The sequence below is a fragment of the Malania oleifera genome, chromosome 11 (assembly GCF_029873635.1).
Source record: "Malania oleifera isolate guangnan ecotype guangnan chromosome 11, ASM2987363v1, whole genome shotgun sequence".
Taxonomy (NCBI): domain Eukaryota; kingdom Viridiplantae; phylum Streptophyta; class Magnoliopsida; order Santalales; family Ximeniaceae; genus Malania; species Malania oleifera.
The window spans coordinates 30,524,912-30,542,244 of NC_080427.1; the positions used below are offsets into that span (position 1 = coordinate 30,524,912).

General features: G+C 36.4%; 1 protein-coding gene across 1 annotated transcript in view; it reads left to right on the forward strand.

The window, feature by feature from the left end:
- Positions 1–8,348: 8,348 nt before the first annotated feature.
- LOC131168155 (ferredoxin-dependent glutamate synthase, chloroplastic-like) overlaps positions 8,349–17,333 on the forward strand; it is a 115,942-nt gene continuing 106,957 nt past the window's right edge. Inside the window, exons 1-2 of the mRNA XM_058127406.1 lie at positions 8,349–8,846; positions 10,334–10,646. Of these exons, the coding sequence (XP_057983389.1) occupies positions 8,547–8,846; positions 10,334–10,646 (613 nt within the window). The 5' untranslated portion in view covers positions 8,349–8,546. The remainder of the gene's footprint in view (positions 8,847–10,333; positions 10,647–17,333) is intronic.

The window sequence follows — 17,333 nt, forward strand, 5'->3', positions numbered from 1 at the left end:
GAGACTGCAATCTCTCCTAGCTCGGTTAGACGGAATCTACATACTATCTGAGTTATGTGGTTGCACTCTATTCTGTACTAGAAACGGTACCATGCTCTGCTGTATATTTATCTGTCTGTAATTTCCACAGGGTTCTATAACTGTGTAATACTGTATACATATAAAAATATATAATAATCTTGCCGCTTTTAACATGATTTCAAAAACAACCATAACATTATAGTTCTGAATTGTATTCATAATATCTATCTGTATCATCTATGATTTCTATCTGTACTATCTGTAACAATTGTATATAATATCTATATACAATATCCGTATACAATATCTATATATAATATTTGTACATAATATCTGTGTATAATATCTGTGTATAATATCTGTAATCTCTGTATAATCTGGTTATAACATCTTAATGCTATAACTGAATAATCTGTCTGTAATATCTATAAAATATGTTTGAGTGTTATGGTGTAGAAATCATGTTATTCTAAGAAATACTGTAAGTCTCATTCATTGCTAATGATCTGAAATATCTGAATATATGTAATACTGAAGAATCTACATACTATACTGTAATAAACTCATGCCACACAATTGAGTAAACATATTCTCGTGCTCAATTTCTATAATTCTGCCATAAAGATAATATTCATAATTCTCTAAGAAAAATAATCTGATTTGCATGCTTGTATATACATATTCATAATATTCTGTATACATAATAAAAATTGCTAGCATAGTATATTTCCCTTACCTTAAATCTGAAAAGTCTCGATAAAATTCTGACTCTATACTTGCAGGGTTCCTAACTCAACATCTTGAAAACAATATCCTTAGAACAAAACATCAGTGTTTCCTTACCTACAACATTTCTTACAACTACAAGGAAGGCATAATCAGAATAAAATGCCTTACCCTGGATTTGGAATGAATTTCAAATCAACTTTCCCCACAATTTGCTCCGACAGACTTGTAAAGAGCTTCGCCAAGAGCGTCGTGGTGGCCTCAAATATTCAATCTAGCTAGAAATGGGGTCAGGATCGAAGAGAGAAGGGGAGGGGGTCATAGGAGAGAGAGAGAGAGAAAAAAGGGTTTCTACGCTGAAATTTGATTAAAAATCCGAATTTCAACTATTTACAAGGTTGGATTCATCGACGAGACATGTTACCTCGTCGACGAGTCCTGTAGAAAGTTCGTCGACGAGCTTGCACCCTCGTTGATGAATTTCAGTTTGCTTTAAACCCTCTCTTGGTATCTTCTCGTCAACGAGATGGGTCATCGTCAACGAGATCTTGAAGAGCCCTCGTTGATGAAACCCCTGTGTTCGTCGATGAGTCCTATAGAAAGTTCTTGGGTTATTATAAAGGATGTCGGTCTTTGGCTGACCTCCTGGATGGAATCTCTGGCACTGTTAACTGCTCATCAGTTTCAACACCTCCCTGAACCTGTAGGGGAACATCCACATCAACTCTACCCTGGTGGTCATCATGAACATCATTCTCAACCTGAGATGAAAAATTCTTCAAAGGAACTAGATCCACATCAGTCAAATTGTCACCCTGCTGAGACATAGATTTCTCTACCTTTTCAATATCCTGAATCGTCTGATCTTTGACAAACACGACATCTCTTTTTCTCACAATTTTCTTCTCAACTAGATCATAAAACTTGTATCCAAACTCATCTTGACTGTAGCCAAGGAATATACACTGTCACGTTTTCTCATCAAGTTTAGACCTTTCATCTTTTGGAATATGCACAAATGCTTTGCACCCAAAAACACGCAAATGATTATAGGAAACATCCTTACTTGTCAAAACTCAGTCTGGCACATCAAATGTAGAGGAACACAGGGTGTAAGATTCAACACATGAACAACAGTGCTCAATGCCTCCCCCCAAAAGGATTTTGGTAACTGGGTTTGTGAAAGCAAACATCTCACTCTCTTAACCAATGTTCTGTTCGTCCTTTCTACTACGCCATTCAATAGAGGAGTTTTCGGAGGAGTCTTTTGATGCCGAATACCTTGTCTGCAATACTTATCAAATGAACCAGAATACTCTCCACCATTATCAGTTCAGATGCACCTCAGTTTCTTCCCACTCTGTCTCTCAACTAGGGCTTGAAATTTCTTGAACTTAACCAACACTTGGTCTTTTGACTTTAAGATATATACCCACAACTTTCTTGAATGATCATCTATGAAGGTCACAAAGTATCTGGAGTAACCAAGTGTTCTCATATTCATAGAGCCACACACATATGAATGTACCAAATCTAGTATCTTTGACTTCCTCAAATGAGGGGAATTCTTAAAGGAAACTTTGTTCCGCTTTCCTGACAAACAATGAGCACACCTTTTCAAAAGTGTACTTTTTAGTCCACATAGTAGACTTTTCTTCCCTTGTAGAGCTAATCCTTTTTCATTCATGTGAGTCAGTCTCTTGTGCCACAATTCTGTTGTACCATTATCCTCCATCGCATTAACTATGTCGTTGGAGATCTTTGCTTGCAGAATGTACAATGCAGAGTGCTTCATGCCTCGAGCCATAACCATAGTACCCCTGGTGAGCTTCCACTGGCCATCACTGAAAGTGTTGCAATACCCTTCGTTATCAAGTTTACCTGTAGAAATCAAATTCAAACGAATGTCAGGAATATGCTTCACATCTCTAAGAACTAAACTCGTGCATTATTTGTCTTCAGATATACATTCTCAATTTCAATGACTTTAACCAAGCCATAATTTCTCATCTTTACTGTTCCAAAGTCACCAAATCTATAGAATGTAAAAAGATCCTTCCGAGATGTAGCATGAATGGAGGCACCACTGTCAATCACCCAACTGGTCTCATGATATGCAACATTTATCATCTCATCATCATAAACAATGAGGAATTTTATAGGAGTGGTAGTAGCAACTCTATCGTCACCATCTTTGTCATCTCCATTCTTGTTCCCTTCTCTTTCTCATTCTTATTTTCTTTCTTCATTTGCCTGCAATATTTCTTGATGTGTCCCTTTTTCCCGCAATGATGACACTCAACATTTGCAAACTTGTTGGACTTGCTTCTGCTGTTATCTTTACTTTTCGGACCTTTGCTCTTATTTATCCCCCTCTTCTCTGTAACCAAGATCTCTGACTGTAAAGAGGATCCCTGTGTTTTTTTTCTCATCTTCATTTAGCAAACAACTCTTGGTCATATCCATTGTGATTACACCTTCTGGAGCGGAGTTAGACAATGAAGTTCTGAGCGTCTCCCACGAGTCCAGTAATGAACAAACAACTATAACCCTTGTATCTCATCATCAAACTTAATACCCATTCCAACCAACTAATTAATAATTCTTTAGAATGTATTCAAGTGATCAGATAAAGGAGTTCTGTCATAATACCTCAAAGTCATCATTTGTTTAATCAGAAACAACTTATTATTTTCAGTCTTTCTAGCATATAGCTGTTCAAACTTACTCCATAGAGAATGTGCATTTGTATCTCCACTAATATGGTTCAAAGAATTATTATCTACCCATTGCCTGATATACCCACACATCTGTCGATGTAACAAAGTCTATTCCACATCAGACTTTTTTTCTAGTTTTTCAACACTAAACACGGTAATAATCTTTCACATAAAAAAATCCTCTATTTTTCCTTTCCATATGTGATAATTTGAACCATTGAGATTAATCATTCTACTCGTATTTGCTTCCATAACTCAAACTGTCAACATGACAATCTGTTAACTTGGCTCTGATACCGCTTTATTGGGCGATATATCAACAAACAACCATAGCGGAATAATTCTTCTCCCTATATGCAAGCAAATATAGTGTATCTCTACTTTTATACGTACTGAAAATAATAAGAAAGATAATCAATCACACAAAACCACAAGAACATAATCAATTTTTTACATGGAAAACTTCCCCAGTGTGAGGAAGAAAAATCACGGGACCTAATCCAGTTGAAATCTCCACTATCAATCAAATAATGGGTACACAAAGTCTTCTCTAATCTCAATTAGAGGTTACAAATATATCTCATCAAGATATCAACAATCTTGATAAATACAAAAAAAATTTGAGAGAATATACCAAATTCGCAATTATTGTTCACGGGCAAAAATCCCAACTCCCGAGCTCTAAATCCGATTTCCACCGTTCAGATTGTAGCTCCTTGAGTCGTGAACCTCCAAATTTCAGTTCAATCGGACGACAGACGATGCGAGATCGGAGTTTTAATGAAATTTGAGCAGTATGAGAAAAATCACGTTTTTCTCTCTTTCTTTTTGAGAAATGACAGCTCCTCCCTTCTTCCTTCTCTTTTTATGACTTCCTTTAAGTTTTCACACTAAAAGGATTGAGTTTTGGACTTTTAATAAAGCCCACTTGAACTTTCCTCCACATGGAAAAAAATAACCCAAACACCTTTTGGGAGAGTAGTTTGTCCGGTGTATGTTTTGTCTATAAAAATAGCATTTATTTGTTTCATTTTTTGTCCTAGTATGGAAAGTATAAGATCTTTCCTTTCTTACATAGACTATATTTGTCAAAAGTTGATAACTCCCAAGTTGCAAGCTCATTGACTTCAGTGTGTTTCATGACTTAATATCGTTTGTCCTACTTAGTCCTCTAGAGCTAGACTACTACCGGATACACGAGCCATTGGAATGTAAAAGATATTTTCCTAAGATGTTCAAATCAATAAAGTTCTTATGGTCTTACAAAGGCTTACACATGGGCACTCACTGCGTGCTTGATGAAGTCCTAGTACTCCCAGAGAAAGGCCTTTATCTTCTAATAACGTTATTAGCTCTGATATCAATCACAATCCAGGATAATCAAAACAGAGCACGCAGTACATAAGTTATAAGTTATGAAACAACGAGATGACAATAAATGCAACAGGATATAATAATAAAATAATAGAACAAGAACTGTATATAAAAAGAAACACAAAATAACAATATGACACAATAATAATAATAATAAATAATAATATCACTTGACTTGAATACTTAATAAAAGAAAATTATAATAGTGGTCTAGAAGGGATTATAACAGTAGAGTAAGAGGTGTTGAGATTCTCCAACACAAGGCCATAAGAAATTGAATGAGATGCATTTTATTAGTAGTGATTTGGGATTGAGCAAGCTGATTCCAATGAGGTTAAACCTGTGCTCAGAAATCATTGATTGATTATCTGGTTTCCTGCTTCAAATTGTACAGAAGAGTCCAAAGTTGATATTGATGAGTAAGATCAATAGTAGTATATGGATGAGGAAGAAAATTCCAAATCTCATTGGCTGTATCAAACGGAAGTGTTCCAAACCCAAGTAATGATTTGATGATTCTTACTTTCCCAATCATCAATTCGTTCAAGAAATTTATCCGGAGACTCCCCTTCCTTTTGTATTGGTGTATCGCCAAATTTAACTACGGAGATTACAATTAGAATGATGTGAATTTTGAAAAAACTCTGCTTTTTCCATTGGCAAGTTGTGCAGAAGAACTACGACCCCTTGACTGCTCTCAAACTTGTTTGCAACATGAGAGGAGTCAGAGGAACCGGCAAGTCCGAGGAGGAGGAGTTCTACACGGTGACATTTTGGCGCACCAGAACCAACCAAATAAAAAAAAAAAGAAAAAAACCTCGCTGGCAATGTCAGTCCCGTCGTTGAGTTTGGCTACATCAAGGACTTCCCAGATATACTCTACCGATTGCTCGAGGGTTCCAACGTCCGGCAAGTCGTGAAATCCGAGAGACCAGAGAACAGGATGAACAAATAAGGGAGAGCGAAATTCAAAATATTCTCATCGATCGTTCGCCGCGAGAGAATCAAGCACGAGAAAAAAATAAAAAAATCGAACGAATGGTCGAAGTCTGCAGTACTCTGGCCAGAACAGATCGACTGGAGATCTCTTCCTAAAGAGCGAAAAAGACGATAGGAAACCAGGGAAGATGAGGAATTGGGCACCGGTGCTGATCGAAGTGCTCCCATTCGTTGTGTTGTCGCCGGGACTTCTATTCCGGTTGCCGAGGCACAGCCGGGACGTGGATTTTGGAAGTATGAAAGACCAATGGCAAGATCTGAATATACAATAGGATGTGCACAGGTCTTCGGTGCAGTGGCCAGATAAGGCAGAAAATAACGCTAGGCTCAGATACCATGTTTGATTAAAAATAATGAGAGAATATTCGATGTGTATACTTGATGTTGAGGAGGTATTTATACATAAGGGGATTATACAAAGAAAAAAAGAAAGAAACACTTTACAATCTAATCAAATCTTCACCATCATTCCTATAAGTAAGGTTAATCAAATTTTCATAATTACTCTTATAATTAAGGTTAACAATCTTGCCTTAAATGTTTCATAACTCAATACTTTATATAAGAGATCTTTTATTTTCAAATACTCTTGATCGTTGAGTTGGCCGTCTCAACTTTTGATCCCAGTCGTTCTGATTATTCCGATAAGAATCTTTACTTTTTTTTTACTTTAAATCTTGTCAGACCATCTTTTCTTTACTTTAAATCTTGTCAGGGCAAATAATCTTCATCCTTATAATTGGAAATTTGTTTTTTTATGCTGATGAAATTATTCATAATAGAATTGATTCCATTATAATCATCCTCATTGTCTCGTAGATGGTTTGACTAGGAGGTGTCACCATCACTGGTATTAGTAGGCATTGTCTCGTCCAAAATATGGAGTAATTTTTCCTTAGTCTTGACAATAACTAGTTTCGTTTGCATCTAGACTTTTGTCATTAAAAACGCTTATTGGTCATAAGACTTATTCAATTAGGGGTTTTGCTCAAACTACTTTGTCATGTCATATTTTATCAAATTATTTAGATTCATTTCATTCCATCATTTTATTTGATTTGTCTTCAAAGTATAGAACTTATGTTGTCCAATTATATTGTATTGGATAGCATATTCTAACATAACTACTAAGGTTAAGCTAAAAGATTTGTCAAATATAAATAACAAGGGGAATTCAAGCCAATGGTTAGGGAGATTGATATCGTCACTTCAGAATTTGCAGTTTTCCTACAGTTGTTAAGGAAAAAAAATTGCAATTTGCAAATGGTCAAAACTTATCTCATCACTCATGAAACCAATGGGGAACTTCAATTGTCATACTTTTGTTGAAATAAATAAACTAACTAGTAGAGGGAATATCTTTTAAATCAAGTGCATATGACAAGATTGATTATAAACAAAAATAATATAGTTGACTAACAACTTTTATTAATTATTATATTATAATGGAAAGACAAAATGAAATTTAGCACCAAATGCTCTTCATATGTGAGGTAGATATGCAGAGAGTCTCACAAGTATTATGACTAAAAGGGCGTGATAGAATCATTATAATGTATTATAACAATCACATCCTTGTTTTTTTATATGAAAAATTATTTTTTTTTCCATTTGAATTTGTGATCAATCAATCACAAATGAACAACCTTACGATTTATTCAAGACATGCTCTTAAGGTTGATATGTAACACAAGAGAAAAATAAAGACTCAATAAAACTCATATAAATAGAAATTAGGCAACTGCGTTAAACATACAAAAAGTTTAAACTCATAAGAGTTTAGGTTAAAATTTTTAAAAAATATGAAAAATATTGAAACTTGATAATGAAAATTTGGAGCATCTCCACTTCTCACCATTTTACTATTATTAATTGTCGTTATTATTTTTATTATTATTCTTCCTACTATTATCATCATCTTATTGTCATTGTATAACGATTTTTACACATAAAATTTGTAATAATTAATTATATAATGTTATTTATAATTATATAAGTAAGAGGAATAATGTGATTCCAATAATACATGAACTTCTCATCACTTTAATATATTTAAATAATAATATAATATTTAAAAAAAATTCCTAATAAATCTCAGCGATATTCCATACTAATTCTCTTCTTCGGGCATCAATGCGACGAAATTAAATTCCGGAATCACGGTGGGGTCGTCAAAACGAACGGTAATGGGTGCTCCTGTGCAACTTAAAACTGTACGCCGGGATGCACGCGATGGGAAATCTGCCTAGTCAACACTTCGCGGGCTAGCAAAGGCGTGGCGCAATCCCCCAATAACAGAACGCAAGGATGTCATCCGACGTGGCAAATTACTGCATCCGTTGTACGTGCAATCGGTTTTCTCAGACGAGATCTAGCCGTCGATTTTGCATAACCCCCGAGAAAGAAAACTTCAAACGCTCATTGACCGTCTAAAATCGCGATGTAATCAAATGAAGGATTTCCTGCCGTTAGATGCATAGAACAGCAGTGCACCTCGAAACACATTGTATGGTTTGTGGTCTGTACATCAGCGAGCGAAGACGAAGTAGGAGAGGCCAGAGGAGGCGGGTGGCTCACTGGCTCCGGACCTCTCTTCCTTTTTTATCTCCATATCCATTTTCTTCCTTCGCCACACGATCCTCCCCCCCTCTCTATATTTCTCTCTCTCTCTCTCTCTAGAGCTCGTGCTTTATTTGTCGATTGATCATGGCTGCGCACTCAGTAGCTCCCATTCCTCGGCTATTCGACTACAATGGCATCGCAGCTACGCGGTGGTCGGGGAAAGCGTCAATGTTCGCATCAAACAGGGGACTCCTCCTTATGGATTTCGTCAATTCGCGCTCTAAATCGAAGCGAACAAGACGGAGAATTGGAGTTTCGAGCAACAGAAACTTATTTCCCGGGCTTGCGGGGAAAAACAAATGTTCAGTCAGAGCTGTTGTAGAGTTTAAAGACACTGACAGCGATTTCGAAGAACCTGTTGTAAATATAGATTTGAAGCAGAAGGTATGCTTTTCTTTGATTGTAAGAACTAAACACAGCGTTGATTTTTGTTTGAAAATCTTTTTTGAGAGGTATTATTGTTTGAACATCTCGAGAATGAAACAGTGACCGCTTTTGAGATTGCGTTTATTTATCGTTGTTTTGATTTTATGAATAAGATATTAAGAATGGAGACGAGTTTTGTGTGCATGTGCGTGCGTGTGTGTGTGTGTGTGTATTTTTTTTTTCTTCTCTTCTTTTTGTTGCATAATTTTGGTTTCCTTCATTCGAAGAACGAGAAATGCCTTTCTAGAATATGTATCCAAATTCATTTCTAGAATATATATATATATATATATATATATATATATATATATATTGGTGTGATAAATTCATTTCTACTTTTTTAGTATTATGGCAGAGTTTAACTTAGTTTGGTTCGAATTGTGCATCTTTTGAGAATGACAATTCAAATTTGAAAGTCCTATGGGCTATGGCACTTGCGTAATGATCTAAGCTTGATAATAGTTTCGTTGTGCTATTTTTTTTTTGGAATGTATTATAATGGGGTAGCGAGTGGTTGAACGCATGCGGTGTGTGGTATAATGTAAGGAAAGTTCAGAAGAAGTGCAAATCGAGTAGGAGTTGAATTCACTTTAGACTGACTTCTGGACTCCGACTTATTGCCAATGTTAGGTAGTAGATTTACCGTGCTTGTAAGTTTCTGGGTGACAAGCTTACCAATCTCAATAAACAGGAGGTTGACAAGCTTACCATTTTACTCAATATCCTTAATCATTTTGTACTGTCCAATTGGGGAGATTAGAGGGTCTTTTTGCCTCCAAGGCAAGGGTTCCCTTTTGAGATCTGGGCTGTGAATTTGAACAGGATTAATGTACACGATTAGATTTAGATTAAAAGGTACTAAAAGGCTCTAATCTTGACATATGTGTGATGTGCTGTGAGTTCAATGAAACAAATGCTCACCTCTTCTTACATTGCAGGGTTGCAATCCATCTTTGGAGTGCTCTCTTTTCTTGTTTTGACAAAGCTTGGGTGCCACCTTTGTTGGTGGGTGAGTTTTTGCTTGCGAGATATTGGAGCTTTCGCAAGAATAGGAAGGGAAAAATGTTATGGCATAACATGGTTTTGCTATTTTGTGAACTTAGGGATCGAAAGGAATGTGAAGACCTTCAATTATCACACAACCTCTCTGTTTCTGTCGTGGAATAGAGCATCTTGGCCTCTCTCAGGCCGCAGTGCTTTGGGTTTTTAGGGGTTTGCCTCCACTTGATTTAGTTAGGGATTGGCATCCAGTGTTTTGTAATTTTTCTGGTTGTTTTATCTTGTTCTTTGGAGCACTGCTGGTTCTCTCCTTTTGTACTCTTTGAATCGATGAAATTTAAAAATGTTATCATTGAATTTTACTTTTTAAGTTCTTGGTTCATGTGGTATGGCTATGGAATGAAACATTATAAATTATCTTCCTTATTTATTGTTATGCCTATCAGGTTGTAAACTTGGATGACATAATAGCAGAGAGAGGAGCTTGTGGAGTTGGATTCATTGCTCATTTGGAGAATAAATCTTCACATGAGATTGTAAAGGATGCTCTTACTGCTCTTGGCTGCATGGAACATCGTGGAGGTTGTGGAGCAGATAATGACTCTGGTGATGGTTCGGGATTGATGACTTCTATCCCATGGGATCTTTTTAATAATTGGGCTAGCATGCAAGGAATACATTCTTTTGATCCTTTGCATACCGGTGTTGGAATGGTTTTTCTTCCTAAAGATGATGACCTTATGCAGAAAGCCAAAACAGGTGACTTTGGAGGAGCTTTAAATCAGATACTATCATAGATTTTTGCTTCTCATTCTATTTTATCAAAGTTTCTGTTGTATTGATAGAAAAAGTGGATGATATTGATATACATTGTTTTTGATTGTTGTGTGAAAGTGTGAACACACTATTCAGGTTTTTTTTTTCATGCTTTTTATTTTTTCCTGCAAGCCCCTTGCTAGAACTTTAATGGATGACACATTGCAAAAAAGATAATGCCTATTTTCTTTTGTTATCCTGAAATGCATCCTTGGTCCATTTCTACTAGCTTAAGTTTTTTTGTGCTCAACCAATATTTTAACAGGATATCTGAGCTCTGTTTTTCTGGAGGTCCTGAGTTCAAACCTTGTTCAAATATGGTTTTATCTGGTAGTATCTGCATGTTTGTCATATGTTATTTGTTATGATTGGTCTGTTTCCCCTCCACTTGCAATGGAGCTGCACAAGATGAGTATTGAGCTTAATATGCATTGTTGGTCCATTCCCAATAGCTATGTTTTTGGGGTCAAGTGATAGGTTAGTATCCTATAAATGTTTCGTGGAACATAGTTGTAGGCAAATTAATATTCTTTTATTTTTATTTTTTCAAAACAAACATTTCTTGTATTTTTTTTTTTTAATTATTATTTTTGGATAGCAGAAGAAGATGAATTCATTAGAATGGGAGGAATTTACAAGAAGGAGAACAAGAAATCCTCCTCGACAAAAGAAATAAAAAATAAAAAATAAAAATAAAACTATAAATCAAAATGCAATCATTAGACTAAAAAAGCCAAGCAATCCTATTGGATATCAAAAAACCTTACTCCTTTAAAACAACCAGCAGAAGCGCATGAAAGCAAGGCAATGAATCTTCTCCCGTAACAAAGATAAGTTAAGCTTTTTGCCATGGACATACAAGCATTGAGAAAACCATACAAATCCACAAAGCATGTGCATCCTTCCTTTTACTAAAATAAGAAAATGAAGTGACTAGCTAATCCTCCACAGACTCCAGACAAACCCAATTTTCTCCCACAAGACCAAAAAGCTTATTCCATCAGTGCAGGCACAAACAAGATGCTGTTTTAGAACTATCAAGGCAAAGGGATGGAAGTGACTAGCTGATCATCCAACTCCTCACTTCCTTAAAAATCAAATCCTCCAACTTATTCTTCAACTAGACCCATTTAGCCTCTCCACTCTTCAAAAGACTAACACCTTCCTCTTTTCTATCTAAAAAATCCTACTTACCCAAAATGACAGCCTTCTTAATCTAATATCCCCAAAAACCTCCCTATTCCAAAACTTCAAATTCTCCTTAAGACGCTTCGCTTCTTCAGGAACCTAAACCCATCCACTCCAAGAATCTCTAACCACAGAAGGAAAAGAATCATGATTAAACCACATTCTCAAAACGAAAGGGAGAGGGATACCAATTCACCTTAGAAGATCCCAACAAGATAGAAAATTATCAGACGTAGGTCTAGAAAAAACAATTTGGGAAAGATTAGAAAACTTATTCTCACCGCAAAATAAAAACCTGTCTAGCCGACTAGCAGCAGTTCTCTCCCACCCTCAGTCCCTAGTAAACCTGTGAAATTCTGTATACTCGAAGAAAACGTCCCTCCCCCTTTTTTCTTTCCGGGAAACCTAACAACATTAAAATCACCACCTATGATCCATCTAGTGGAATAAAGCCAAAAATCTCATACAACTCATCCCAGAAAAAGGACTGAAATGTGGGTCTGCAGAGGACCATAAATAGATGCGACCCACCATTGTCCTCCTCTTCCTTTTTATCTACCAAAACTGAAAGGGAGAAGAAACCAACAAAACTATCAATTGGTAATGGATTGAGTATCTCAAACTATGAAAATTCCCTCAGATGACTCCTGAGAAGAAATAAACTTCCATTCCTTAATCTACCTTCTCAAATACTCTTAACCGCCCCCAACCACATTTTACATTCTTTAATTTAGTTTCCTGAAGTATCACTCATTCAGGAAAATGCCTAACCAACACTTCCGGAATCAACCCCCTCTTCCCAACATCCTTAAACCCCTACCATTCCAACCAATAAGCTTCATAATTTGACTCTCTTCCCCCTTGTAATTAATAGAAGAGGCTGACGTACTGAGTTTCTTTTAAACTTTTATATTACCACTTGTTTTAAAAGCTTAAGCTATTAGATTTTGGGCCAACAATGTATTTCAATCCTTAACACTCCCCTGCACGTGTAGTCTGACAGCATGTGGAGAGATAAACCCACGATAAGTAACACCCATGATAGGGAATATAATAAAATTTAAACACCAAATAATAAATGTGGGTGACAAGACTAGTAGTCTATAACCCAGACCTCCTGGTGGTAACCAGCTCTGACACCATGTTAGATTACCCCTTACCCAAGAGCTTAAACTATTAGGTTATGGGCCAACAATGTATATCAAACCTTAACAGAATCTTTTTATTTTTTTTTCCCTCTCATAAGTCCTACGACTTACCTGCACCTTCACCTCACGACCTAAGGGACTCACTAGCTTTAAACCCATATCCTCTAAGAGTTTTTTCGGGTCTCTTTTGTCTTTGTCACCATAGCAATGACATCTTCCTCGATGGAGTCCTCCCCCTGGCATATAACATTATTTGTAAAATGAGTAAAGATTGAATTCCCAAATGCAACCAAATAGCAGCATGTTTGTGCATCAATGCTGCTACACTATCTCCTTGCCAAGAAAGCTTATCTTAGGGAATGGGACAACAATTTATACTAGACTAGCACAACCACTCATGTTCAGCCCATTGTATAGAAGGGGTTCACCCTCGGATGTCAAGGAAACTGTACCAGCTTAATTGTTTAACTATTGTGTAGCTCAAAAACTTAAGCTGTAGTAATGTGTCAACCACCAACAGTGTATAATAGCATAACGCTTCTCCTTTTCAGTTCATTGGATTTCATACAATTCTGATAAGAGAAAATTTATTAAGAAAGAAAGAAGAGAGATTAGGACCAACGTGAGGAGAAGAAGTCCTTCAAACATTTGAAAAATAAAAAACAAAGAAAAATAAAAATCTAACAAGAGCTAACCAAGAAAGCTCCTCTTTAAACCCTTTCCATAATAGTTCACCAAGCACTTCAAATTTGCTAGTTATCTCTTGCCCTTCTTCACCTTTCTTTTACCACCATCAAGATGAACTTCATCTCCTCCAGTATCCAACAGCTGCAAGCCCATCTTACTCATTAATTCCCAAGCTTCTAAACCCTTCCTAGTAATAATCTTTACAGGGGTGGGCACAATTCCATCCTTACACAGTTTCTTTTTGTCTACTCCATAATCCTTACAACTGGAATCGCCTCCAATCCTTCCATCAGAACTGGCGGCACATACAATATACCCCCAAGTAAATCATGAGTCTAAAACATACACATATTGTTCCCAAATGTCATCCAAAAGCAACTCCGTATGACAATCAAACTCATTAAGGACTTCACTGTCATTACCCGTGACATCTCCCCATTTCTTCTTCCCCTTTCCTTTGCTAACCCTTTCACTTGTAGCACCCTTCTGAACAACTCCTATAACACATAAATTAAATTTCCTCTTGTATTTCTCCTTAAAATTTTTTACGTTACCCACCAAAATAATCTCACTTAATCTTCAAATCACTTTCTCATTTCAACACCTATCTGTACCGCCCCCTAACGAGCATAAACCTTCTGGCTCCCAAATTTACATGAATATCCTCCAAAAACAATTATGAATTTTTAGTATATTGTAGGTGGGTGCAACCTACATTGTCTTCTTTTATGGGAGGATACTTTGGTTGAGAATCCTTCTTTGTCTGTATCTATTCCTTTTCCTCATAGATCCTCATATTTTTATAAATCATAATGCTGCTGTTTCTGGATTTACAAAGAGATTGGAGGAACTTGCCAGCTTAATGTTTTCTTTTTTTCTCCCTTGTCTTTGTTGTTCTTAGATAGATTTTTTTTTTCCTGGTTTGTCCCAGATTTTTACAGGGAGATGTCTTATTCTCCTTCCTGTAAATTCTTCCCCTTTTAATGAAATTTTTTTCTGCTATCAAAAGAAGAAAAACAAATGCTTCTGTTTCGTTTTCTTCCTTTTCTCCTTCAGATATAGGATTCTCTTTCTTGAGATTTTTTTTTTGTTTTGTTTTGTTTTTTTTTAATTATTATAAATCGTAAAATGGTGAAGTGGAGCAACTTTCTAGATTGGTGGAGATTCTTGCTCCTTTATGTTCTCATGCCAGGTCAGACATGAGGATCTGGAAAGGGGATAGTTTTGATATTTTCTATTGGAAATATTTTCTAATGCATTTCTTGAAAACCTCGTCTTTTCCTTCTTTCTGTCTAGGGAGAATTTCTTTGGTGAGCAAAGATTCCTTTGCAGGTTAAATCCTTTGCTTGGACCTTGCTTTTTAATAGTAATGCAAATGATTGTTGCAAGTGAGGGTACCTTATGAGGCTTCCAGGTCCAGATGCATCTGATGTTTAAGTCTTGCTGGAGGATAATGTCCACCTCTTTCTTCATTGTAAGGTTGCAAGACAATCGTGGGGCAATTTGTTTGGTGTTAGTGGTGAGATGTGGGCATGCACAGCTAATGTTGAATTTTTTAAAAGGATAAACACACATGGGGGAAAAAAAAAAAACAGTATCTGATATAGGATAAGAAATCTGGAAATCTAAATCCATTTCCTAGTGATATTGCCCATTAAACCACGCAGAGTATCAAATCATGTAGCTTTGAGAGTAAGAAGAGATGATTTTAGTTCCTTCTCTCCCTCCCCACTGTCCAAAAGATGGTGAGACTAATCAAATTTAAAGACTTCTTTTCATCTTCATGTAATAAAAGTATTAATACCTCTCAAAGCTCAAAATTCTTTGTTGACAGAGTAATTGTCCTAGCTGCTGCCTAAAACAAATCAAAATGACAAAGCTAATGCCCAGAAATTCCTTGTCCATCTTTTTACAAAGAAAATGTCTAGTCAATGGAACTTTTTGCTTTTTTGAAGGTGGTTGTTGCGACAAACAGGCAATCAACTGCTGCAGATTTGGAGGGGATCAACAAATTCTGACTTTAATTTCGATTCCAGAAAAGCTCCAAATATGATATCCATAAGAACATCAAATCCTCAAGTTTCTTGAGGGATTTTGTATGCCACAGGGAGGCGCACAGATCTGTTGTGTTGCCATGACGTATCAAGGAGCTGACCTGAACAGTACCCATGAATGTTAATGAGGAATAGGTACTGTGAACAGTTGTGCTGAACAGTACGTGCGAGCAGTGGACAAAGAATGAGACTCAAGCTCTGTCACTCATCTTCCAAATAGCAGTTGAACAGTGACCGTGAACAGCGACTGCCTTTCATTGTATTTATTGTTGTGGACATCAATACTCTGATGCTCATCTTCCAAATAGCTTTCATTGGTTCTCCCAATGGTAAGATTTTCTATTTCAAGCTCTTTGTAATAGGATATAACTGTCAAATAGCCGGCTGGCCGCTGTTAAACAACTTCTGTCCGTGTCTGTATTGGTCTTTCTTGTCAATCCCCACTCCAATAATCTTATCAAATAAAATAGAGAAGGTTTCTAACTCCCAGTCATATGCATTCCACATAAAGGAAATGTTCCTGACCATATCACTAGTAGAGGAAAAAAAACAAAGCTTTGAAGCTTTTTTATCATATGCCCCAGAGAGAGATCTGGAACTTCTGTTAAACTTTAATTACCTTGGTTAAATCATCATATATATATATATATGTGTGTGTGTGTGTGTTGTGGTGCAATTACCATAACCTTGTTAGGATATTGTGTAGCTCAATTCCCAAAACCCTGGCACCTCAAACTTTAATTGTTGACAGGACCTTAGAAGTTGATCCTGAGTGCTCTGGAGTCTTCCATAGCCCAACTGACTTCTATAGCACAACTCCACAAGTATTTTTCCCAAAACGAATGGTTGATGTAGTTCTGGAAGGATCATGCTGCATATCCTCTATCTGATTGGCAAACTGAACTTCATTGCAACTGTAATGAGGTGACGTGCAAAATTCAATAGCTGGCTTCAACCCTTTCCTGTACAAAAAGTATCATCACATCTTCTTTCTATTCAATCTGCACGAGCAGCTAAGTGAAAATCTTTTAGTGTAGTTGGCTACTGTCTCATGGTGTCAAGTCAAAAAGTTGAAAATGAACATGCTGCTCGTAGTTGGGAGTTCTTGCATGGCTTGCTTCATCTCGTCCCATGTTTTAATCTCACCATTTTCTTCTCCTTCCAAAGATTATCTACTGTTTAATCCCCAAAATTTGAGCAATTCCCTTCAATTTAGATTTAGCTAAATACAACTTTCTAGCTTCATTCATGTCATTCTGCTGAAGATAGTTCTTAAAAGAGAACAACCAATAATCAAATTCATTAGGACACAGGAGAACCATCTCTATTAAAATTTGGAATTACCAATTAAAGTCCCCTATCAAATGATCAATTTGGTTTCCTTGTAACTCAAAAGTGTGGGAAAGACAAGAAGTCTGTGAATTGTCCTGAACTGTCTTTTCATTCTCTGAACTAGAATATATAGGTACATGATAGCCTTGGGACATTAAATATTCCTAGGAAAATGACTATTACTCAACACAGCTGTTTGAGACTCATCTAGATTCAAGAAA